At 36.7% G+C, this 27,917-nt stretch overlaps 1 protein-coding gene across 5 annotated transcripts in view; it reads right to left on the reverse strand.

The window, feature by feature from the left end:
* The window catches only part of TEX9 (testis expressed 9), an 80,928-nt gene extending 57,522 nt beyond the window's left edge, over positions 1–23,406 (reverse strand). The window contains exons 1-3 of one of the 5 annotated variants that reach the window (XM_045059272.1): positions 23,065–23,406; positions 11,598–11,684; positions 4,042–4,133 (exon numbers count right to left, since the gene is read on the reverse strand). In XM_045059272.1, coding sequence (XP_044915207.1) covers positions 4,042–4,133; positions 11,598–11,684; positions 23,065–23,079 — 194 coding nt within the window. In that variant the 5' untranslated portion in view covers positions 23,080–23,406. Of the gene's footprint in view, positions 1–4,041; positions 4,134–4,237; positions 4,383–11,597; positions 11,685–23,064 lie in introns of those variants that run through there. The other 4 variants (XM_045059270.1, XM_045059271.1, XM_003987127.6 and 1 more) reach the window with 4 other exon arrangements.
* Positions 23,407–27,917: the final 4,511 nt, after the last annotated feature.

A 27,917-nucleotide genomic window follows, 5' to 3' on the forward strand; every position in this document is an offset into this window, starting at 1 on the left:
GTTCTGTGTTGGGCTGGGCATGGAGCCTACTTAAAGAAAAAAAAAAAGCTAGTTCTCTGAAAAGACCAATAAAATAGACCTTCCAGCAAGACTGCAAAAAAGAAAAGGCAAAAATAAATGACACTAGAAAGCTTCCATAAGATGTGTGTGTATAAGGTAACAAACACGCACAAGACTTAAAATACACACACACACACACACACATATATCAGACACATATACACATAATGGAACATTATTCAGCCATAAAAAAGAATGAAATCTTGCTACCTGCAACAACATGGATGATGGTAAAGAGTATTAAGTGAAATTAAATCAGAGAAAGACAAATAACATATGATTTCACTGATGTGGAACTTAAGAAACAAAACAAATGAGCAAAGGAGGAAAAAAAGAGAGAGAAAGAGAACCAAGAAATATTTAACCACAGAGAACAAACTGATGGTTACCAGAGGGGAGGTGGGTGAGGAGATAGGTGAACTTCGGGATGGGCATTAAAAAGCACACTTGTCATGATCAGCACAGAGTGGTGTATGGAAGTGTTGAATCACCACACTGTACACCTGAAACAAATATGACACTATATGCTAACTATACTGGAATTAAAAAAAATAGTAATAAATTAACTATTTCTTAAAATAAAAAAAAAACTAAATAATAAAAAATAACTATACTGGAATTAAAATAGTAATAAATTAACTATTTCTTAAAATAAAAAATAAACATATTTCTTAAAATAAAAAATAAACAAACATATAACTATTTCTTAAAATAAAAAATAAACATTTATGTTTTTATATTATAAATTTACCTTTTTAAAACATATATGAAGTGGACACTTTTCTAGAAAACTACAAATTACCAAAATTTATTCTGGAAGCACTAGTACATCTAAATTAATGATTATTCATTTATGAAACTGAAATGATAGGCAAAAAAATTCCATCAACAAAAAATACATCAGACTCAATTTCACAGTTTTAATCAAAGGATAGATGATCCCTAGTTACAAAAAGCTTCCAAGAACAGAAAAAAACAAAAAGGAAAACTATTCTGTTGTTTCATGTGGCTAGGATAATATGGGTATCAAAATCAGAAAGGAAAAGAACTAGAAAAAAGTATAAGACCAATTTCATTTGTTTGAAGATGCAAAAAACCTACATAAAATTAGAGCAGTCAAATCCAGCAGTCTTTAAAGGAAAATAAAAAATCTGCTTAGTAGTTCAAAGTGTTAAAACATTAAATATGGAGGGGGAGGACATTTAGTCACCTAAATTAATTAGGGAAAAAAGTTTTGATAGGATTTAACATTCATTCAAAACAGGAATTAAAGGAAACAATGTCCTTAAACCTAATAAAACAATCTAGTAAAACTCTATTATCAAATTTCATACACAGTGATAAATTAAGTGGGCTCCTTAAAATCATAACCAAGATAAGGATGCTCATCATCACTTTTTCTATTCCATACTGCAGTGGAGATGCTAACCAGATTGATTTTAAAAAATGCATAAGAAACTGTGAAGACACAAAACTATCCTTATCTGCATTTGATATAACAATGATTATAAAAAATCCAAGGGACTCTATCTACACAACGACGAAGAGAGTTCAGCAGGACTGACTATATATAAATACAGGCCTAGGATCAACATACAAAATCAGCAATGTTCCTACACATCTAATCAATTAGAAATATTTTAAAAAGCCATTCATTACAGCCACAAAAACTATAAGGCACCTAGAAATAGATTACATATGTGAGGGTTTAATGTAGTAATATAAAATATTAAAGGACACCAAAAAACCCCAACCCCTGTATAAATGGAGATGTATCAATATTCATAGAAAGAAAGATTCAATACCATAAAGATGCCAGTTCTCTGCCAATTAATCTATAAATCCAATGTAAGTGGTATTTATGGGTATGGGATGTGGGGAGGAGTGGGGCTTGCCCTACCGGTTATCAAGACCATTATAACAGAGGTCACAGAATCTTACTGTTTAGATTTCTAGTTTTATAATATAGGCAAGAAACTTGGAAAACCTACTGACTTGAGTAATCAGCACATTCTTTAGTATATTCTCTCAGATGGTGATTATTTCCTGAAAATATCTAACAGCAGTTGATTATAGACCATTCTGGATTGGGATCCCGGCAAGTTCTGTGTTCTGCTGATTGGAGACATCCCAAATATGCTTAATATCAAGACCGCATGTGGCAAAATACTCTGTTATTACCTCTTATTCTTGCCCATAAGAATGGCCAGATATTTTACTCTTCTGCATGGCACAGACGTGATCTATAGCTTCAGGCAGAGCCAGGAAGCTACTCTGTTCATATATGCCTCAGATTTGCACACCTGAGTACAGGTAACAGAACAAGCAACAACTGGCCACCTTTACCACAAAATGACTTTTGTTAAAATGGAATAGCTCCTATAAACGTCTTTAAGAAGACTTTAAGCAGGACCATAACAACATACCAGAGCTAGTTGCAAATTATACCCCTAAATAAGTAAATGAATTAACCTAATCAATGCAGGTATTTAGTGCTATCTAGAATATAAGGAAAATAACCATTTGGGGTTGAGCACAGCTGATTCAGACCTGTACACAGACAACAGATGAGTTACTTAGGTAAACTCCTGAAGTGAATTAATAGGCCCATTTCATTAAATGGAGGAGAATGATTATCTTCCTACATGTTATGGCAAATTAACGAGTACATGTCTAGTTCATCAAGAGTTCACTTCAGTTTTAACTTTAAATATGCTTTAATTTTAAGTACAGATCATATGGTAACTCTATGTTTAACTATATGAAGCAGTACTATAATGTTTCCCAATTTTAAATTAAATTAGATAAATTAAAAAGAAAATGAGTTGGTAAAATATAATTTTTTGTAAGGGTATATGCAATGACAAATAAAAGATGTGGTCTCTTACTTTATAGAACTTACAGCCCAGTGGAAGAAACAGACAAAAAGTACACTAACAAATGAATTTGTAACAATTATGCTAACTGCAAAGAAAAATTAGTAAGTCCCTATAAAAAGAGTAACTGGGGAGCTTACTCTAACATAGTTCAGGAAGACCACGCGGAGCATTACAGGTGGAAGGCATGTGTGTGATTGTCCTCAAGGGAAAAGTCTGAGACGCTTAAAGACCAGTGAGGCTGGAAATTGGTACGCAAAAAAGAGAGGGCACCAGATCTAACTAGAGACAGGATCCAGATCAGACAGCTTCTTTTTTGATTTTTTGATTTTTATTTTTTTAATATGAAATTTATTGTCAAATTGGTTTCCATACAACACAGTGCTCATCCCAACAGGTGCCCTCCTCAATGCCCATCATCCACTTTCCCCTCCTTCCCACCCCCCCATCAACCTTCAGTTTATTCTCAGTTTTTAAAAGTCTTTTAGGGTTTGGTCCCTCCCTAACTTCAGACAATTTCTAAAGTGCAACAGGGAACCACTGCAAAGTTTCAGGCAAGGGAGTGACATGATCAAATTGAATGATTACTCCGGGTCTGTGTGAAAACTGGGGCATGAAGGCAGAAATTGTCTAAAAATGAAAGCACGTGTTGTCAGAATAGGTATAATTACACTGAGCGCAGATAAGTAAAGGAAATGCTCCTCCCAACTCCACCAAATGTGGATGAGAATGGGAATTCCAACTGCAATGAGAAACACGCTTTCAATTTAGAAACCAAGAGAAATTTACATAATTAAACTCTAGAGACTCCAAATTAAGTGGATTTTCTTAAACTAGAAACTGAAATATTGGCAATTCCTGCTTTCCTATCACAAAGAGCATTATCATTTTCCTGATGAACATGTTTTCTTGGGGTAAATTTCCATCCCCTTCAAACACTGACGATGCAAGCGGAGAAAAGATGAAGAAAGACTAGCGAATAGGATGATGAAAGGAGAGTGGTAAACAGCGAGTAACCCCGAAGACCCCGTCAGTCACCAGGAAAGTACTTGCAAGCAGCCTCATTTGGGTAAAGGAAAGTAGGAAAAGCTGAACGGCTTCTTACTTATATTCTTCCTCCCGGGCAAGTAGGTCACGTCGAGGAGCAGCAGGTTGCTGAATACGCTGTGGGAGCGGAGTGCTTGGAACGCTCCGTCTCTGTAAAAGAGAAAGGGATTTTCAGACCCGAAGTTAAATGAGGTTCCGCGTTCTCAGCCCGCTGGAAATCTAGTCGCTACTCGAGTGTCTGTGTTTGAACTGACCCGGGGACCGACACTACGCCCCGCCATCTTTCACGACCGACGCTGTTACCGAGGCAACGAACTCATCTTCCCGCGAGAGTTCCCGCATCCCAGACAGCCTACCGCCCTGGGCGCAGACTCCGTCTAGTCCTGGACTCTAGAGCTGTCTGAGACTGGGGTGGGGCATGAGGGCTAGGGAGTAAGCACAGAGCAAGCTCTAGCTGTGGACTGAAAGGGGGAACCCTGATCTGCACTGCCCCAGTAGCCCGAGAAGCCAGCCTACTGGGTCGACATACAAATTGTGAAGTTGGGGTTGGAAACGTTTCAATCAAGGAAGGCAGGTCCGTTTCTAAAACTCAGTAAGAAGCAAGCTAGTAAAGCTCCTTCTCTGTTGTGCTTTTCCAAACTTACTAGCCAATACGACCTCCACCTGGTTTTTAAAAAATGAACTCGTTATTGGAATTTTAGGTTCTAATTTCTCAGAGCATCAGCCAGCCTAAGTTCATGTCCTGGCTCTGCCGCTTACTAGTTGTACGGTCTTGGGTAAATCACTCTGTATCTTGGCTACTTAAAGGAGAATAAAAATAGTTCCCATCTCATAGAGTTACAATGAGGAGTAAATGAATTTGTGATTAGGATTTTGGCTGAAACACAGCAAGCAGTTAAATTTTCCAGCTCTTTTGGAATAAAATTGAGAGTTCAGAAATAAACCTTCTCATGTTAAAAAATAAAACTGCCAGTTATTTTACCAGCAAAAATGGGTTTGGGAATAGCAGAGAACTGGAATCTGGAACAAGCAAGCTGCAGCAGAACCATAGGCAAATCCACAGAACAAAGGAGAGGACTGCTCTTACACAGGAAAGGGGGATGCTGGGAAAGCTGTTATAAACAAAAAGCCTATTGGAATAAAAACTGGGAGTTTGAAGTATAATTGCTATTCATTGGCTGAGCTGTGACAGTCTGTTATTGGCTGGGCTGTTGTCAGGCTATGGGAAACACCCTTCCTCCTAAGGAAGTGTATCCATGTGCAAGGTCTATCTCTTCCTGTTAGATTTGCAATTGTTAAGTGGTAGAGTTTAAGAGCTTCCCCCTCCTGGTCTCCTGACTCCATTCTAAATAAGGTTTCCTTTTATTAATTTTTACAAGTGTCAACATTTGGCAAGGATGCCAAGACCATTCAATGGGGGAAAGAATAGTCTTTTCAACAAATGGTACTGGGATGCAGAAGAGTTAAATAGGACCCTTATCTCACACCAGGTATAACAATTAACTCAAACTGGATCAAACACCTAACCTTAAGAGATAAAATTATAAAGCTCTTCAAAGAAACTGTAAGTGAAAATCTTCATCACCTTGAATCAAGTAATCATCTCTTAAATATAACACCAAAAACAAACCACAAGAGAATAATCGATAAACTGAACATCATGAAAATCAAAAACATTTTGTTTTGGGGCATCTAGGTGGCTTAGTTGGTTAAGTGTCCACTTCAGCTCAGGTCACGATCTCACGCTTTGCGAGTTTGTGCCTCACGTTGGGATCTGTGCTGACAGCTCAGAGCCTGGAGACTGCTTCAGCTTCTATGTCTCCCTCTCTCTCTGCCCCTTCCCCACTCATGCTCTGTCTCTTTCTCTCTCTCAAAAGTAAACATTAAAAAAAAAAACATTTTGTTTCAAAGTATACCATAAATAAAGTGAAAGACGAACAATAACAAGTGTTGGGGAAAATGTGGAGAAATTCAAACCCTCATACAGTATTGGTGGGAATATAAAATTGTGCAGCCACTTCAGAAAACAGTCTGGCAGTTACACATAGAGTTACCAGATGATCTAGGAACCAACTCTTAGGTATATGCCCAAGAAAAATGAAAACATATGCCCTCACATAAAGTTGTACACAAATATTTATATAACAGCATTATTCAGAATAGCCAAAAAGTGAACATAACCTAAATGATCATATACTGATTAATGAGCAAATAAAAATGGTATAATAATAAAATAGAATATTATTCTGCACCCAAGAAGAATGAAGTACTGACACATACTGTAGTATATGGATCAGCCTTGAAAAGATGAAGTGTGAAAGAAGCATTTCATAAAAGGCCACGTATTAACTGACTCCATTCCAATATGACCACATATTATGTGAAATGTCCAAAATAGGAAAATATATATTGACAGAAACTAGATTAGTGGTTGCCCAGTTTTACAGATGATGGAGGATTGGCTAAGTTGCAAAGGTTTTTGTGGGGGTATTGTAAATATACTAAAATTGTGATGATGGTTGCACAACCTTCTGACTACACTAAAAGCCAATGAATAGTGCAATTTACATGGGTGAATCATAGGTATGTGAAATACATCGATTAAGTTGTTAAAACATTAAAAAAATAACTTATTAAAATGAAAAGATCAAGGGATGGAGAAAAGTACACCACACTAATGCCAATCAAAAGAGAGTTGAAGTGGCTGTATTTATTTCAAGCAAAGCTGACTTCAGAACAAGGAAAATTATCAGCAACAAGGAAAAGCATTACATAATGCTAAAGAGGTTAACACTCCATGGAGAGGCAGCAATCCTTAATGTGTATGCGACAAACATTTTAGTGTTAAAATGCATGAGGCAAAAACTAAAGGGACTGTAGAGATACGGATAAGTCCACTAATATATTTGGAGATTTTGACACCCCTCTTTCAGTAATTGATAGTTTAAACAGGCAGAAAAACATTAAGGATATAATTGCTATTAATCATCTTGATCTAATTGACATTTGGAGAATACTCCCTCCAGCAAGAGCAGAATACACATTCTTCTCAATGTCACATTAAAAATTCACCCAAATAGACCACATCCTGTACCAAAAAATGCAAAATAAAAACATTTAAAAGAATATAATTTATATTAGTTTCCTAGAGCTGCTGTAACAAAGTATCACAAACTAGGTGGCTTAACACAGAAGAGGGACACCTGGTTGACTCAAGTGGTTGAGCATCCAATTTCAGCATGGGCCATGATCTCACAGTTCATGAGTTTGAGCCCCATGTCAGGATCTGTGCTGACAGCTCAGAGCCTGGAGCCTGCTTTGGATTTTGTGTCTCCCTTTCTCTCTGCCCACCCCCCAGCCCCTGCCCTGCTCATACTCTCTCTCTCTCTCTCTCTCTCTCTCTTTCAGGAAATGAATAAACATAAAAAAATTTTAAATAAATTCATTTTAAAAATTAAAAAAACACAGCAGAAATTTATTGTCTCACAGTTCTAGAGGACAGAGGTGTAAAAAAGTGTTGGCAGGGCCATGCTCCTTTTGAAACATATAGGGGAGAATCTTTCCTTGCCTCTTCCTAGTTTCTGGCGGTAGCTGTCACTCTTTGGCATTCCTTGACTTGCAGGTGCATCACTTGAATCTCTGCCTCTGTAATCATACTGTGTTCTCCCCAAGTGTCTCTGTCTTCACATGGCATTTCTTCTCATAAAGACTGCCAGTGTATTGGCTAAACACACTGTTTTAGTGTCAATCTCAGTCTACCAGTAGTGATGCTATCAGTCAGAAATGCCTGGGGGACTCACCTGGACCCATACCACTTGTGGCAAGCCCCCACGGATATTTCCCCAACCAGAGCCAGTGTTGTGGCTGGACTGACCTTTATGGTTCTTATTATGAATGTAAGATACACCCCAGCAACAATGAGGGGAAAAATGAGGTTTATTACTCACGAATCCTGGAGGGCATACAGCATGCCTAAGGGCCATACAAGGGAGGCTGCAGGTAGAAAGGGAGTACAGACCTGGGATTCTGCCTTTATCAGGGTTGAAGATGGGTTGCCTAAGGTTTCCTTGATTCACTTCTATTGGTGAATTTTCAAACGTAAGAGTGAGAATTGGGGCATGGAAAGGGGAAAGGGGTGTGGACACTCAAGCAGTCAGTTATCTAGGTTTCCTTTATAAAAGGAGAAGTCCATGGATAGGGGAGGCCTCGCTCCTTATCTAGTTATTTAGTTAGTAGCTGTGTCATCCAGCTGGCAACATGTTTATTCGAGATGGATGTCTTTCAAAGGGATGCCTTGGCAATCAAAAGCTTAAGGTCAGCCACTTACTACAGACCCACCTTAAATGACCTTATCTTAACTTGATTACCTCTACAAAGACCCTATTTCCAAATAAGCTCAATCCACAGGTTGGGGAGCATGGCTTAGGACTTGAACATATCTTTTGAGGGGACAAAATTCAACCTATAACAGGATCATATGAACTATATTCTCAGCCCATGATAGAATTAAACTAGAAGTCAGTAACATAAAAATAGCTGGAAAATCTCAAAATACTTAGAGATAAAACACAGACTTCTAAATTATATATGAGCCAAAGAACAAGTAGCAAGAGAAATTTTAAAAACATTTTGAACTAAATGAAAATGAAAATACAACTTATCAAAACTTACTGGAAGCAGCAAACCAGTACTTAGAGTACTTAGCATTAAATGCATATATTAGAAAAGATGAAAAACTTAAAATTGACAGTCTTAGGTTCCAACTTAGGCAATGAAAGAAAGAAGAGCAACTTAAGCTTAAAGAGAGAAAAAAAAAACAAAAGAAAAGGGAAAAAAAAGAAGTAAAAGAACAGCAGTCATTGGAATTGAAAACAGGAAAACAATAGAGAAAATCACAGAAACTAAAAATCTGGTTCTTTGGAAAGATTAATAAAATCAATAAACCTCTAGTCATGCTAACCTAGGAAAAGGAAAGAAGACACAAAATAAATTACCTATTCTGTGTTATTTTATGTGATGGTTAGTCAGATAGGACCATGAGAGGAGTCACAGGAGAAAAACAGGTGGCAAAGAATGCCACACAAAACTACATGGGAAAGCCTCTGGTGGTAAGGAGACAGAAAACACAAGCAAGAGGGAAACCTAGGCTAGAGCTTTTATTGGGGTTTCTGCAGGAAAGGCAAGGCAGTTTAGGGTTGACTAGTTTGAATAATTTCAGCAGGCCTTGGGGCATAGGAGCTGTCCCTAGTTGCCTGGTATCTGGTCCTGGGACAATTAAGGCAGAGGAATATTGCCTCCTGGGGTGTACAGGACAGGTAGAAGAGATATGACCCTGGATTGGTTAATTTGCATACCAAAGGCATGCTCCTGGCTGAGTCCTTTGCTATCTCTGAGAATTGGCTTAACCCCCGGAGAGACAGACTTACCCCAGGCAGAAAGGTTTTTTAAGATGTCAAAACACCATAATCCACAGAAAAATTAAAAATATAAATGATATAATACCAGGGTCAGAAATGGAAAAGGGATCATCATTAGTTATCTCATAAACATTAAAAGAATAATAAGAGAATACTATAAACAACTCTATATTCACACATTTGATAAATTAGATGAAATGGACCAATTCCTTGAAAGATGCAAATGACCAAAACTCAGACAAGGAGAAACGTATAATTTGCATAGTCAAGGACTGAGTCACTAACCCTCTGAGAAAGAAAGCACTAGGCCGAGATAGTTTCATTGATGAATTCTACCAAATATTTAAAGAAGAAATGGTACCAATTCTCCACAATGTCTTCTAGAAAGTAGAAACAGAGCGAACACTTCTAATCATTCTATTAGTCCCTAATACTGAAAAGCAGTTAAACACATTGTAAGAAGAGAAAACAATGGACTGATATCTCTCACGAACATAAACACAAAAATCTTCAACAAATATTAGCAAATAGAATCCAACAATGTACAAAAAGAATTATACACACAACCAAATGGGAGATTTATTCCAGGTATACAAAAATAGTTAAACATTCTAAAATCAATGTAATTTAGCATATAAAGAAGAAAAAACACATGATCATAAATATTGATGCGGCAAAAGCTTTTAGAAAATCCAACAACTTTTATGGTAGAAAATTTATTGGCTAAAATTCTCAGAGGAGAACATCTGCAACTTGATAAAGAACATCTACAAAAAACCCACAGCTAACATCATACTTAATAGTGAGAAGCTGAATAGTTCCCCCTAGAGGGGCAGCTGGGTGACTCAGTCGGTTGAGCGTCTGACTTTGGCTCAGGTCATGATCTCACTGTTTATGAGTTCGAGCCCCGCATAGGGCTCTGTGCTGACAGCTCAGAGTCTGGAGCCTGCTTCAGATTCTGTGTCTCCCTCTCTTTCTGCCCCTCCCCGACTTGCACTCTGTCTCTCTGTCTCTTTCTCAAAATAAATAAACATTAAAAAATAAATAAAAAAGAAAAAAAGAAAAAAATGAATACTTCCCCCTAGGGTCTGGAACAAGACAAGAATGTCCTCTCTCACCATTCTTATTTAATATCATACCTGAAGTCCTAGCTGATAATAAGACAAGAAAAGGAACTAAAAGGTATACGTTGGGAAGGAATAAATACAATGTCTTTGTTCAGACATGATATAAGTGTCTATGAAGAAAATTTCAAAGAATTACCGAAAAAACTCTTGCAGCTAATAAACAAAATTGATAAACAAAAGATGGTATACACACACATATATATGTGTATATATGTGTATATATATTTATACATAATGAAATTTGGATCCATGCTATAACATGGATGAATTTTGAAAACATGTTAAGTGATAAAAACTGGACACAGAAGGACAAATATTACATGACTCTATTTATACAAGGTACCTAGAATAGGCAAATTCAGAGACAGAATATAGACTGGAGAGGGAGAGAGGGACTGGGTAGCTACTTTTTTAATTAGAGAGTTTCTGTTTGGGATGATGAAAAAATTCTGGACATAGCTAATATCGATCATTGCACAACATTGTTAATATACATAATGCCACCAAATTTTATACTTAAAAATAGTTAAAATGGTAAATTTTATGTTATATATATTTTACCACAATAAAAAATATTACAGTTGAGGAGCATCCTACAAAATACCTGATCAGTACTTATCAAAACTGTCAAAATCTTCCAAAACAAGGTAAGTTTGAGAAACTGTCACAACCACAAAAAGCCTATGGAGACATGACAGTGAAACATAATGTGGTATTCTGTATAGAATATTGGGACAGAAAAATCTATTATGTTAAAAAACAAAGAAATCTGAATAAACTATAGACCTTAGTTAATAACAATGTATTAAGAATGGTTCATTAGCTTTAATAAATGTACTATACTGGTAGAAGATGTTAATGATAGAATAAACTGGGTGCAGGGTATATGGAAACTCTCTGTACTATATTCTCAATTTTTCTGCAAGCCTAAATCTGTTCTAAAAAATAAAGTCTATTTTTTTAAAAATAAGCTAAAAGAGACTTCTTTAACAGAATTGTGAGCTAGATTCTCTTCTTGTACAACAACCAGATTCTGTTAAACAAGCATATATGCATTGCTTAATGCATACCTTAATTCCAGAGGTAAGGAAAACTTCTGTGTCCTGCTGACATCTGCCACTCCAGCTCTCTGCCCTCCCAAATGAACAAAACGGATTCTGTGAATAGGCAATTAAAAAAATAAAATGAGCTGGGGCGCCTGGGTGGCTCAGTTGGTTAAATGTCTGACTTTGGCTCAGGTCATGATTTCATGGTTCATGGGTCCAAGTCTTGCATTGGGCTCTGTGCTGACACTGCAGAGCCTGCTTGGGATTCTCTCTCAATCTCTCTCTCTCTCTCTCTCTCTCTCTCTCTCTCTCTCTCTCTGCCCCACCTCTCAAAGCAAACAAAGAAATAAACTTTTTAGAAAAAGTTTTTAAAAAATAAAATGGGTTAACCTGAGGAAATGCCCATAAAAGGACTGTGCTCAGAAAGCAAGGTTGAGATCATCAGTAATATGGAGGAGCTGAACCTGAGACCCTTCTTCTAAGCTACTGAACTGATAAAGACTAAAATAGCTCCAAATTGATAATGTACCTAGGCTCCCAACAGTATCAAATACAAAGCCTTTTCAGAGGAAAAATATCCCTAATTAAGCCCACCAGATTCCTGGATTAAGATCAACAAAATGTGAGTGCACCATCAAAAATCACCAGGCATAAAGGAAGCAAGCAAGTCACCATGAGGGAGAAATCAAAAGAAATAATAAATATTTATAATCCCCAATAAACTCAGATATAAAAATTTTTATCATCTGTGAAATGTAGAATATTTATTTAGAATATTTTTAAAGAAATAAGGGATAAAATTATAGTGATGATCAAGCAACAAAGGACTCTCAGGAATGATCAAGCAGATGTGACAAATAATTGTATGACACTTTTAGACATTAAACGCCTATTTGTTGAAATGAAAACACTCAGTGGATAGGTCGAATGCCATATTATACACAAATAATTTGTTAACCATAAAATATCTAAGAGAACTATCCAGAATGAACAGAGAATGACAAGGACATGGTAAATATAAAAGAAATGTTAATCATAGGAGTCAGGCTGAGAAGATCTGACATGTAAATAATCAGATTCCAAGGACAGATTTTAAATATCGAGAAGGAACATTACAAAAGTTAATTGCTTAGAATTTTTGAGAATTTAGGAAAGACATGAATGTATAGATTCAAGAAACACAGGAGGATAAAGTTAAAAATCTATTCTTAGACCTGTTATATAACCCAAAAGGTTTTTTTTTTTTCAAGCATCTTTAAAATAGCCAGAGAGAAAAAAGACAACCTACAAAGGAGGAATTAGACTGAAAGCAGATGTTTAATAGCAACAATGGAAGCCAGAAGACAGTAAAATGATGAGTGAAATCCCAGGATAATAAGCTCCACTATAATGAGAATTTGGATCAAGCATGATGGATGGCTAATCACCAGTTAATCATTAATGATTGGCTACCTTCTCTCTAGCCCCCATTTTCAAACTGGGTGGGAGAAACTTTTATTTTCTGAGTGGAAGAGATAGAGGATGTGGAGTGATGAAGAAAGGGGACATAAAAGCTGTGTGAGAAAAACTAAGCACCCAATCTCAGGACACAGAGAAGCAGAGGCTGAGTCCTTTATTGCCAGTATTCTTCCAATCTACCCTCCTTTGATTAGAATGATTAAATTGGCCCCAGCTATATAGAAGATTACTATAAATTACTATAAATGCTGTCACTGTCCTGGAAACTCTAGTCAGTGAGACAGGATCCAGAATTGGCATCACTGGTGTTTATTTTGATTCAGACCGCCACCACCAAGTGGTGCAAAACCACAATCAGGATGAGCAAAGAGTTTAATTATAGAGCCAGACCACTAAAACTTCTAGCCAGCCAGCTAGACAGACTCAGGTGACTCATTTCTTTAATTTACACAATAATCCCACTCTTCTTTGTATATAGTTACACATTTTCATCTTCCCTAATATTGCCATATTGTTTCCATATTCTGAGGGGATTTTATTGTATCCTCAAAGGGATCAAAGAAAATTTCAGTCTAGAACCATGCACTCACTACTACTATATTGCAAGAGTGAGAGTATAATAAAGATATCTTCAGATAAATAACACTTAAGAGACTCACCACCCACATACACATACTAAGGGAACTTCTACAAGATGTACTCAGGAAGAAAGAAAATCATACCATAAGAACACTTTGAGATGCCAGAAGAAATAGTAAGCATATAAAATGGTAAACAGGCATGTCAGTCTAAATAAATAATGTCTCTAAAATGCCTACTAATAATAATGCCTAATATGTAGAGATTAAACATTGGATTCTCACCACACTGGGAGGAGAAAGGAACGTCTTCAACCTGATAAAGAGCATCTCAAAAAAAATCTGCATCTAACCTCATATTTAATGATAAAAAATAAATGCTTTCCCCATAATATGAGGAACAAGACAAGAACTTCCATTTTTACCACTCTTATTCATAATCATACTGGAGAACTGAAGCTCCCTCCTATGCAATAAGGTAAATTAATTTATCAATCTGGGAAGGGAGGAAATAAAATGTCTATATTCACAGATCACATGATTGTCTATTTGAAAAACTCCAAAGAATCTACCCCCAAAAGTCCACGGAAATATTTAGAGATATTAGCAAAGTTGCAAGATACAAGTCCAATATACAAAAACTAGATGCAGTTCTAAATACTAGCAATGAACAATTGGAAATTGAATTCTGAAACGCAGTACTATTTACAATAGCACCAAAGGAATGTGAAATGCTTAAGAATAAATATACCAAAATACATGCAAAATCTATAAGCTGAAAACTGAAAAACGCTGATGAAAGATACCAAAGACCCAATATATGTAAAGAGATTCCAAGTTTATTAAGTAGGAGACTCAATATTGTGAAAAATACCAATTCTCTCTCATCAACATTCCAGCTGGATTTTTGTAGAAATTGACAAACTGATTATAAAACTTGTATGAAATGACAAGGAAACTACAGTAGCCAAAACAATTTTGAGAAAGAACAGCAATGTTGGAGGACTCACAATACCTGATATTAAGACCACAGTGATCCCGACAATATAGTACTGAAAAAAAAAAAATACGTATAGATCAATGGAACAGAAAAGAGAGCCCAAAAGTAAACCCACACATTTCAATAAAAGTACAAAGGTATTCAATGGGGAAAGGATAGTCTGTTTAATAAATATTAGTGGAATAATTATAAATCCTTATTTTAAAAGTTAACTATGATTCCTACTTCCCACCATATAAAAAACAATTTGGATGTGACTTATAAAGTTCAACATATAGTTACCATATAACACAACAATTTAGGTAATTACCCAACACATGAAAGCATGTCAAACACAAAAGACTGTATGCTATATGATTCCATCATATTAAATTCTGGAAAGGGCAAATCATAGTGACTGAAAGCAAATTGATAGCTGTCTGGAATTGGAGGTGAGATGAAGGCATTGACTGGAAAGGGCCGCAGAGAAATTTTAATTGTTGGAAATGTTCTATAATCTTAACTGTTGTGGTAGATACATCACTATTCATAAATACCCAACCTCATTAAACTACCCAATTAAAATCAGTGAATTTTATTGTGTATACTTTATTTCTCAATAAAACTGTGGGAAAAATGATTGGTTAAGATATTCCTAAATATTCCTCCAATTCAGTTTGACTTGCTTGAATCACGTTTCAACGAAGAGTCATCAATGTCCACCCTTCTCCATACAGTATTATTTTCTGTATCATCAAGTGTGGGTTATGAAGCACTTATTAAGAGTGCTCCACTATTTTCTCCAGAATTCTCTTCCATGTCTCTAACACCCATTCTGCAGGTACTGATGTAAATACTGAACCATTGATAATTATAAGCAAACCTTTTATGTTTGGCTGCTTATCTGACTTTAACTGCGAGATGCCTTCTGACTTCAGATATATTAAAATGTGAAAAAAGGAGAACATTTCGGAATTAAAATGTGGTAGAGGCAAATAAGGTTTTATTATTATGTAATAATCTATCCCCAATAATGCGTTTTGGTCAATTTTATCTCATATTAGTGTAACTAACTTGGCTATCTTTTGATTAGTCACTTTCATCAGTCTATCTGTTCCTCCCCTTTCTTATTTCTGGAACTCAGCCCAACTTTGACAATGCAAGGGCTCTAGGGAGCCAAACTTGGTGTTCAGCAGAGTCCAGGATACCTGCTGGAAGAGGGGTAGATACCTTGCAGAGGAGTAATAGTACCTTTAAGATAAGACCTGTTTGTAAATACAAGCAAGATACCTCTAGGAGCCCCCAGAAATACTTGAAGGACACAAAAGTGGATAGTGACTTCTGTAAGCAGGTAGAGCAAAAGCCAGTGACATCTGAATATTAAAAAGGAATGACTCCTATCTCTGACCCCAACAAACATAACTCAGGATACAAATGTGCCAAGTATATAAATGTAATTAAAGCCAGGAAAGATTCCACTAAAATGTTCATGGAAATTGAAAACCTTTTTTAAAAATAATCTGGATTTTCTAATCACTACAAAGGACACATATTACTTTTGTAATATTTAGAATGCTAAAAGTAAAATGAAACAAATATGAGGTTACCCAACTAAAATACCATGGAAAAACTGAGCAATAGGCAGACTGAGAAAAGCCCTCTGGATTTGGCAAGAAAGAAGCTACTGGCCTCAAGAAGGGTATTTATAGTAAAGTGGAAGAATTAGAAGCCATGCTAGAAGGGAATGAGTAGAAGGCAATTACTGTCAACAATATGTTTGAGGAATTTGGTGCCAAAGGATGGTCATATTCTTCTCTTAAATCAGTCCATATCCTAAAACCTGAAGCTTAGGGCTGACCAACTGAATTGATTCATGCTGCTTTCTTTACATGTACCATTTTAAATGTTTATCACATCATCTCTTTTTGTTAGATTTCTTTCCACTTTTTATTAGATTTTATTTTAAGTAAGTAATTTTTTAGAAAAAAGTTTTATTAAATTTTGAGAGAATGCAAGTGGGGGAAGGACAGAGAGGGGGACAGAGCATCCAAACTGGATTCTGCCCTGACAGCAGGAAGCCCAATGTGGGGCTTGAACTTATAAACTGTGAGATCATGACCTGAGCTGAGCTCAACCAACTGAGCCACCCAGGTGCCCCTTAAATAAGTAATTTTAGTCACAATTTTAATCATGCTCAAAAATTTCTTTTAATAATTTTTTATTCCTTTCAAATTAATATGAATTTTAAAGAATTAGTTATGTACAACTTATAAAGCATAGGTTATATTTTTCAAAAGTGCCTTCTATTAATTTAGAGTGCTAATGTGATTTATATTTTTCCCCAGTGTACTATAGAGATATCAGAAATTGGGCAATAATTGTTAGTTTAATTTTTTCATTAAAAATATCCAAAGCTGAACATTTCTTTGTGGCATCCTTAGGAGTTGACTATTCATTTTTCAATAGGCTAGTCACGGTTTTCCTTAAGGGAAATAACCAGAGACAAAAACAACAGCATATACATTAATTTAATTAAAACAAGCTTATATGTTCTGAGTACTTCTCAACACACAATAAAATTTTACTGCAAACAGTAAAATAAATCAAGTTTACATTAAAATGTATAAAGTAGTTATAAGTGGGTAAGAAGAAAATAAAACCAGTCTAGTCAGGGTAATAAGAGAAGAATTACAGAAACAACTTAGTCTTAATTTATCTCTTCTTGGTTATAAGTTCATTAGAAAAACCTTAAATGTGTTTTCCAGCTTCAGTTATTAAAGAACTTTATAACACAAATTCATATAGGAGAAGTTCTCACCTTTTCTTCACCTATAGAAAAAGCTACTGTTATTAAAATCTGTATCATCTCTCCAATACTTGATGATAAATATCGATGCCTAAGTAAAACCTATCTGTTTGTTGAAATGATTTGCTTTAAAATTACCAGAAAAAAAATTTAATTTAAGCTTTAAGAAACACTAATCTAATGCTATACAATAATATACTATAGAATGGTCAACTTCTTGTAAGAATCATCTTCAATACACAAAACGAATAGTCAAAAAAAATTTCTTTCTATCTCACCATTGTCTCCAAACTTGTTTATATAATCTATGTTGGGAGGGAGATATGATTTTTGGGTGTTCTTCCTCAGCAGATTGACAATGGGCCGCAAACAAGATGCATTCACACCCCCCCCCTTATTCTTTGTTATGTATTTTTCAGCAGCTGTTCCCTACCTTCAAACATTGTATAATTAATGTCAGATGAGGTCAGACAAGAGTGTGTTAAATCCATAGCTCTTCTAGAGCAAAAGCAGAACATTAGCTGTAATTACTCAAAATCTTCTCTATGTCAATGTTTATGTACAATAATTATTAGATCTTGTTGCAGAGTTGCTCCATACTTTGATCTGTCATCCCTCAAATGGCAGAGATCTCCTCTAGTCCTGCCCTGATAAACCAATCTGCTAATGTTTTCAATAACACTAAGTGACTGTAAGTGTCATCTAGAAGGCAAGTCATGGACGACACATATCATCTCTCACAGTGCCACTTTTAAATCGGAGGTACTTTGTGATACAGTTTCAGACAGTGCTTCTGGAGCTTGAAAATTCACAACTAGTCATCCGTAATTCAATTCCACAAATCTTCAAAAAAAATTAGGAATGTTTATATGTTATGTAGTTTTGAAATATGTTTCACAGTAATGAAAATGTATGAAACGTAGCATTCTGCTATGGAAACATTGTGAAAGCAAACATGAATTTAAAGGATGTTGTGAATTCTGGATCTTTGTACAATAAAGTTCATCACTATGAGTGTGACCTGAATAAATATTTGCAGCTGATTCAACAGTATAGATCTTGTAACAGGATAGATAAAAGTCTTAAGCGAATGGGTAGGATGAAGCTCATGGGAATTCAGTTAAATGTGTGAAAAAACAAACACAACTTGGAAATTGTGTCTAAGATACCCTTAACATTAGCTAGAACGGAATCCCCATCTATTTAAGATTAAGTATTTTTAGGGGTGCCTGTGTAGCTCAGTCAGTTAAGCTTCCAACTTCAGCTCAGGTCATGATCTCATGTTTCATGGGCTTGAGCCCCATGTCAGGCTCTATTCTGACAGCTTGGAGCCTGGAGCCTGCTTTGGATTCTGTGTCTCCCTCTCTCTCTCTCTCTGCCCCTCCCCTGATTGCGCTCTGTCTCTGTCTCTGTCTGTCTGTCTCTCTCTCTATCTCTTGCTCGCTCTTGCTCTCTCTCAAAATTAACATTACACATTTTTAAAAAATTATTTAAAAAGTATTTTTAAAGTTCAGATGAGGGGCGCCTGGGTGGCTCAGTCGGTTAGGCGTCTGACTTCAGCTCAGGTCACTATCTCGCGATCTTGCAGTCCATGAGTTCAAGCCCCGCGTCGGGCTCTGGGCTGATGGCTCAGAGCCTGGAGCCTGCTTCTGATTCTGTGTCTCGCTCTCTCTCTGCTCCTCCCCCATTCATGCTCTGTCTCTCTCTCTCTCTGTCTCAAAAATAAATGTTTAAAATAAAATAAAATAAAGTTCAGATGAGATCGTACCACAGAATCATAATTTTAGAGTAGTACATAATCTGGCATAAGCCCCTCATTTTACACTAACAAGGAAGCCAATTTCTAGAGAGATTTAAAAATTCATTCAAGGTTACATGGTTCATTAACAATAGATTTAGGATTAAAGCTAGGTTTTATGACCCATCCCCATTGCTTTTTTTTTTACTATAAAAAATTTTTTAGGGGCGCCTGAGTGGCTCAGTTGGTTGGGTGTCTTACTGCCTCTCAGGTCATGATCTCATGGTTCGTGAGTTCGAGCCCCACGTCGGCCTCTGTGCTGACAGCTTGGAGCTTGGAGCCTGCTTCTATCCTATGTCTCCCTCCCTCCCTCCCTCTCTCTCTCTCTCTTAAAAATAAATAAACATCAAAAAAATTTTTAGTCATATTTTCATTATAACCAGTATATAACCAGTATAATAGTTTATTTTCTCTAATGTGTTTCAAAATAAAAATTTGACACTTCAAAATGTGAAAAGTACAAGGTTATGGAAAAAAGCCTATCCTGATGTTATATGGATAGCAAATATAAAAAGCATAAAAATAAAATACTTGTTATTTCAGGGGTGAAAACCGAGCTGGATAGAAAAATCCATTACATATAAAGCTGTATGTTAGCTTTAAAATCATTTTAGAGGAAAGGAGATTGAAAAATTGCAAAAGTTAAGGCAACAATATGATCAAATTTGTGATTAAGGAAGAGCTACAATGTGTAATAGACATTATGGGGATTCAAGAAGGGAACACTTCTGGAGTTCTTGAGAAATAAGACATGCTTCCTGGGAAAGAAAGGATTTGGTTTGCACCATAAAGAACCTTAACATTTGGCAATTACTGAGAAACAAAAGAATTATGTGGATGTGGAGTGAAGGAAAGAAGAAATGGGGGTGTCTTCTAGAAATTCAATGGAGGTCTATGGATGGAGGGCAGTGAGTAATAAGGTGCAAATGATAATCAGAAAACACTGAAGGCTCTGGAACCGGGGAGTGTATGATAATTAAGAATAGGAGGAGAGAAACTATGTGCAGGGGTGTTAGCTGAGAAACTATTTTAGTAATACAGACATTTAAAGTATTTGAAAGAAACAAAATTGTATTTTGAAAGACAATATAGTATTGTACAAAGAACACCCACTTTAGACTCAGACAGATCTAAGGTTTCCTGGATCTGTCACCTAAGAGCTGTGCAACTTTGGGTAATTAACTTACCTACCCAGAGCCTCAATTTCTTTACTTGTAAAATGAAGAAAACCATTAGCGTTGTTATGACAATCAGTGGGTGGTAGATACAATTATTTTTAAATACTCTATGATTCACAGTTTTGGACATTTAGACAAAGCTTTGCTGTAATTAGATTCTGCCTTTAGGAGGCTTTGTAGCCATAGTTGTTGAAATGGACTATCTTGCAGGTAGTGAATTCTTCATCACTTTTCATAACCACAGTTATTAGAGCCAGAGGTAGTAAGTGACCTGGCAAGCAGGTATAGCCCTATCATGAGAGCTTCAGCTTAAGCATGGTGCCCTTGTGCCCAATAACTGGCCAATACCAGCAGAGATTTCCCTTAGAGAGTTTGAAAGAGACTCCCGCTGTGAAAGAGTTATTTCATTGTTATTGACAGGAGCAGTAGCAATAAAGACAGTAAATGAGTGGTGGAGCACTGGAACTGGGAGCAATGAGTCTTTATCCTTTACTGGAGGCAACAAACAGCGAGCTGGCATAAATTTCAAACAAAGTTACTTTGCATCCATGATATCCTGTTTATTGCTATAATGTGAATTTATCTCTTAGAAAGGTGCATAAAATCTCAGTAAGACTTACTCATGAATCATGGTTAATAGCCACAAATTATTTTCATATTTTTATCAAAGAGAGGAAAATATTCATTGTACACTAAGTGCCTGAGGTTTGGAAGCCTATGAAGGGAAAACTGACTAATAATCTTCCCAAACAGTGACCCTCCATAAAGCTATGGAAATGTTTTACAGTTTGTGTTCTTCCATCATACACACTCCACTGCCATATATGCTATACTATAAAATTATTCAAGAATAATTAACATACAGTGTTATAGGAGTTTCAAGTGTACTATGTATAGATTCAACAATTCCATACATTTCTCCTATGTCCTATTCTTGCCTGGTCTTGGCCTCAGCTAGCTATCAGTTAATTGACTGTCTTCTAAACTATTACCCTTCCCACAGATATTTTTATTGAATTTAAATGAATTTGAATTTGAATGAATTTAATGAAATGAATATAAAACTACGACTTTTCTGGGACCAGGATTGATGTGTCCCCTAGCAGAAATAACTTTCATCATTGAAAATCACTACATTAAAGGTCAGACTAATCCAGTTTTAAGGCCATTCCAGATTAAATGCGTAGATGTTTAAATTGGTTGGTGCGAATGGAATGAGAACCCTCCAGGCACCTGTAGACTCAGTATGTGGCTGCCTTCTTCTCTAACCCCTGTCATCAGTGCCTGCTCAACAGTATAGATTCTGCTTCCATTCCTAGTTTTAATTGTCATTCCCACTGCTAAATCTGGAATCTTTCCAAGGACCCCAGTCTACTTGGCTATCTTCACAACCATCCTATACTTACTAGGCCAACAGTTATATTGGACTTATCCCCTTTAACACTGTGGTTTTAATACCTGGACACTACATACCTACCAACATGAAGAGAATAAAAATTATACACTCACATATGCTATATTTACTAAATTTAGGGGCACCTGGGTGATTCAGTCAGTTAAGCATTCAACTCTTGATTTTGGCTCAGGTTATGATCTCACTGTTTGTGATATTGAGCCCCACTTGGGCTGACCGGTCTGGTCTGTCTGTCTCTCTCTGCCCCTTCTCCCTACTCATGCTCTCTCTCATTTAGACTCCTGTTTGCATGTCTTGCAATATCTAGTATATTTTAAACAGAGTATCTTTTTCACATTTTAACGTTTATTTATTTTTGAGACAGAGAGAGACAGAGCATGAACAGGGGAGGAGCAGAGAGAGAGGGAGACACAGAATCTGAAACAGGCTCCAGGCTCCGAGCTGTCAGCAAAGAGCCCGACGCGGGGCTCGAACTCATGGACCGTGAGATCATGACCTGAGCCAAAGTCGGACGCTTAACCGACCAAGCCACCCAGGCGCCCCTCTTTTTCACATTTTAAAGAGAAAGATTTCCCTCCCCCCTGTTTTTGAGAACTTTCAAGTTATTCTGGACCTCATATCCATCTTGTTTACCTTCTCATTTATTTTTTGTTGCAAAAAGGTGGTTTTATTATACCAAAGGCCTGGGACCTGTGGGCAGCAAGAGCCACACTGGCGTTGTGAAGAGTGACTGGTTATATATTATGGAGTTGGGGGAAGTAAAGGCCCCCTTCTGGGGCCTCCAGAAGGACTTTCATATGTTAGGAGGACTCATGAGATATTTTAAGACTTGTATTATTGCGTTTTCTTAATCCTGGTCTACAGTGAGATGATAAAGCATCCATATTGAAACTAAAGGGGAAACTATTCTCCTTGAGCGATCTCCCAGGACCAGACCCCATCAGCAAGAAGAAATCCAGACCCAATGCCTTCCCCCTTTGGATCTGTCATAAAGGGAATGTTTTCAATACTTGCAGGACTTTATTTCAAAGTACAATTGTTAACGCCCTACTGGAAGCCAGGTTGAAGAATGTAGAGAAGACTCCAGGTTAAATGGGAGAAGAGTTCTAGTGACCTAACCTTGAGTACCATTACTGAGAAGGCTTAAACATTTAGGTGAAAACATGAGGCAGAAACATCAGAAATAGAGAAATAGAGAAATCAACATTTGCGATTTCTCAATGCATGGAATTTTAGGTGAAAAAGATGACTCAGCCTCCGACCTGGGACACCAGGCTTACCTGAGAGCTGGCCATTTCTTCTTCCTTCACCTCATCCTTTAGATCTCTTTCTCGGAAGATATTTGTGGAGAAATCACAGCTGCATCAGGAGAAAATGCCCTTAAAGGCACCAACAGAACATCTTCACCAGAAAACTGCTCACTGGCAGGCAGGACTTTGAAATGCCCAACTTCCTAGTTTTTTGTAGCAGGAGCTTTTCAGAAACAAAGACTTCCTACTTGGACCAATCTCTGAGTTTTCCTTCTATACTTTCAGGGGCTTCCTCTCCCACAGACACCCACAAATTCTACTGCAGCATAGGAAAAGTGTGCTGCATTGACTTAATCCTCCCACACTCATGTAGAGGAGACCCTGTTACCTCTCCTTGAGCAAAAGCCTGCACTCAACTCCTATAAATTAATGGGAAGCTTTGCCAACTAATACTGGCCTCACCTGGAGCACTTAATTAAATCAAACACTGTGGATGGTGTTTCCAACCACACCAATCGACAAAATCTGAGGAGGGGGGTAATAGCAAGGATGGGTTTTGAAACTCCACAGGGGATCCTATTTGGAATCATTTGGGGGAAGTAAGGAAGGCTATGGTTATTATCCAGACTTAAATCCATTTCTTCTTCACTTATCAGAGTTTCTGGACATTGGAAAAAAGAGTGTTACAAATTAAAGAGCCTAACGCACCTTCAGCTCTTCAGTCAACCTTTTCAGTGTCTTCCTAATTCCCAATGACAGGGCTCTGAGGAACCACAGGGATCTTCCCAATCCTCCCTCTCAATTGGCTTGAAGAAACTACTCTCCACATTGGGGAAAAAAAAAAATCTGTCTCTGTCCTTATTGACACCTGAGCTACACTCTCAGCCCTCAAACCCAATGCTACCAAGCAGCCCCTGCCTCAGAGAACTGAAAAAGTTCAAAGAATATGGGTCCCTCTTTATGAAGTTACTCCTTTGTGTCTCAGCCTTTTGAGAATTACACACCCATTTCTCCTTAGTCCATCTGCCCCAATTCATTTACTGGACTGACATTTCTTTGAAAAAATGTCATGTCAGAATTTCTTTTTCCCAAAAAGGGGAAAAATATCTAGAATTTGACACTAGTAACCACATTTGGAAACAAGGGGAAATGAATGACATTTCAACGTGTAAAAATAAATAAACAAATAAATAAACTTAAAAAAAAAAAAGTGTTCTCATTGTCCAGGCCCTCTTGTTATACAACCAAAAGACTGGCAGTTGGTGTTTCTCTTTTCCCTTCAAAGTTTGAGGTTAGCAGTTTTATAGATGAGGGCAGTCCTGATCATAAACCTGACTGCATCTGCACAAAATTACAGTAGAGTTAGCCTATCCCTTCCTGCCATAAACCTCAGTGCTCACTTCTCTGCCTTACTAATAAATGCCTTTTGTGGCATTTTCTTTTCCAGGATAGGGCACTTTTGTCTGCACTAAAAGTCTGTCCAGGCAGATATCATTTCTTCTCAATGATTTTCTTAGTGGTATCTGTGAACTTGTCTTCGACCTCTTAGTTGGCAGACGCTATTCCTGTTATCTTGACATTTTTTAAATTAAACCTCTTTCTAAAATTATCAAATAATCCTTTGCTGGAATTAAATTCTCTAGCTTTAAATCCTTCGCTTTCCTTTTGTTTTAAGTTGTCATATAATGTTTTATCTTGAATCATATTAGTCTATAGGTGTGCCTTTCTTATGGCAATGCCGCACCTACCTGAAAGCTGCATTTTCAGTATGAGATTAAAAAGTATTTTGCAGAAATTGCAAGGTTTTTCCACCTGCTGGTGTAGCTTCAGTGATGATTTCATGGATTTCCTTTTCTTTTTTTCAATGGTCCTTAACGCTGGATTAATTTATCTTAAAATGGTAAGCAACCGCAGCTGTAGATCTCAATCTATAGTGCATACCAAGAAGCTCAACTTTTTCTCGCAATGTCATGACTCTGCTTCTTGGGACGACTTCCAGCATCACCAGTGGCACTTTGTATGGGTCCCCTGGTATTATTTAAGGTTTATGGTATTGCACTAAACACAACGAAAAATACATGAGAACCACAAGAGACCACTTTTTACTGTGATATGCAATTTACTGGAAAGACAAACAGCTCATGCAGAGATGATTAGCATCACATGGCATTTTAAGCAAATACTGTCAACACCTGAGCTCACCGCAGTAGCAACGGGAGGTGGCTATGAAATTATTACAGCAATACAGTATGTAGTACACTTAATTTTATGCAGTTATGATTTAATATGAATCTTAAGCTTGTCAACTGTGAATGGCACCATGTACACTCTGTGCATAAATTCTGATAAGCTTTAACTGTTTATAATAGATTTGTGTATATTTTATGGTAGTAAATGATAAATAAAATGGACTAGCATCTATATATATTTGATGTATCTATGACATGCCTATCTTTTTATTAATTTTTTCAATATTTTTAAGGTTATGTGGTTTGTCTGCAAGTTTTTTCAAATTGTCACAAATATCTAAACAATTTTCCAGTATATTGATTGAAAATAATCCATGTATAACTAACTAGACCCATGCAGTTAAAGGGTCAACTGTATATGCATATACACACAGTAGATGTAAATGTATTTTCACTTCCTTATGATTTTCTTTATTTTTTTTTTAATTTTTTTTTCAACGTTTATTTATTTTTGGGACAGAGAGAGACAGAGCATGAATGGGGGAGGGGCAGAGAGAGAGGGAGACACAGAATCGGAAACAGGCTCCAGGCTCTGAGCCATCAGCCCAGAGCCTGACGCAGGGCTCGAACTCACGGACTGCGAGATCGTGACCTGGCTGAAGTCGGACGCTTAACCGACTGCGCCACCCAGGCGCCCCGTTATGATTTTCTTAATAACATTTTCTTTTCTCTAGCTTACTTTATTGTAAAAATATAGTATATAATGCATATAACATACAAAATATGTTTTAATGACTGTTTATATTAGTAAGGCTTCCAGTTAATAGTAGGCTATTAGTAGTTAAGTTTTGGGGGAGTTAAAGTTATGCAGATTTTAGACTGTGGGCAATTGACACCCCTAATCCCCATGTTGTTCAAGAGTCAATGTGTATCTCTATCTCTATCTCTATCTCTCTATCTCTGTAGTGTCACACAGTGCTACAAGATGTATATATATCAACACAGACTGTTTGACAAAATAGTCTATGCAACAGATCTTGTACAACACACAAGGAATATAAAGATAAATAAACTAGGATTTCTGAGCTCAAATTCTTATAGTCAGTTGAAAAAGAAATATACACATGAATAACTTCATTAAAAGTTCTCTAAGCAATGTTGACACAAGTTCCTATGAAAGCCCAGAGGAGAGACACCTAATCAGCTCTTATGTAGCTAACTAACTTTCAACCTGAAAGAAATGAAAGAAGGAGAGGGTTTATGTGGGGAGGTAATGTCTTAACTATTCTTGACAGATGAGCAGATGTTCTTTTGGTAAAAAAGAGAAGGAAGGACTTCAAATTCTGGTATGGCTGAGTAACCTACTGGACCAACACTGTTGCAGATAACAACTATAAACTCTGAATGCAATCACCTGTAGGAACTGGAAGGTGACCAAAACAGACGATTTATGGAAGAAAAATTATACTTGAGTGTAGGGCATGGCATAGAGTGAGTTTCCCATTATTATAGCTTTAGATGTAAAAACAGCTGCAGTTGGCACAACAAAAAATGTCTAAAACTCTGACAGAAAACCCAGTCTTTATGGTTTGAAGAACCAGAGAACAGAGTTTGGAACAACTTGAAAAGAGCACCAACCAAGAAGAGCCCAAAATTCTGTGTATAAACTGTACCCAAAGCTCTAGCTGACCAGTGAATTACACGTGGTTGGGAAGATTTCAACCAGCTCATCTAATAAAGGATGTGAGATTTGAAGTGTTTCCTAAGAGACAAAGTTTTCGGGGTGAGTGTGACCAACTTTATTTCATTCTAAAACAACTCTTTGGGGGAATAAAATAGGATCCAGAATCTCTACAACATTAGTATTAACGTTGTTCAAGATACAACCCCAAATTACTTGACATATGAAGAAACAGGAAAATGTGACCTATTCTCAAAATAAAAGCCATCAGTGGTAACTGACCTTGAGATGACCCAAATTTTGGAATTAGCAAACAGGGAATTTAAAACTGCTATCCCAACTATTGTCAGTGAAAATTTGAAAACTTCATTAGACAGGCTGAATGGAAAAATAACGATAAAGGAACTTCAGTGAACTTGAAAATTAATCATTAGAAATTATTCAATCTGAACAACGGAGAGAAAAATATTAAAAATATGATAAGAGATTCAAGAGCCTATAGGATAATATCAGTCATTCTAATATATGTGATATATGAGTTATTGAAGTCACAGAAGAAGAGATTTAGAATGGGACAGAATATATAAAGAAATAATGGCTAAAAATTCCCCAAATTTGATTAAAGAAGTAAATTTACAGCTTCAAGAAACTCAGTGAACTCCACACAGTATAAATATAAAGAAAATAATGCTTAAACATCATAACCAAATTTCTGAAAACAAAAGAGAAAGAAAAAATTTTAACATAGTCAAAGAAAATTAATGCAATGGACATCACCAAGATAGAGACACAGGTTATTCCTGACTTCATCCCCAACTCACAAAACGAGCAACTCAAGACAACACTGAGAGAATCCTAGAACACAGAGTGAAGCTGAAGCACCCCACTGTACCTCAGAGACCAAGACAGACTGCATTAGAAGGGTAAGAGAAGTGCCTACACACTGACCATATGTCCCTCCACCAGACCAGTGCAGCACCATACAGAAAGGTCTCCCCTGAGCCTCTGGTTCC

The sequence above is a fragment of the Felis catus genome, chromosome B3, assembly GCF_018350175.1.
Source record: "Felis catus isolate Fca126 chromosome B3, F.catus_Fca126_mat1.0, whole genome shotgun sequence".
Classification (NCBI taxonomy): domain Eukaryota; kingdom Metazoa; phylum Chordata; class Mammalia; order Carnivora; family Felidae; genus Felis; species Felis catus.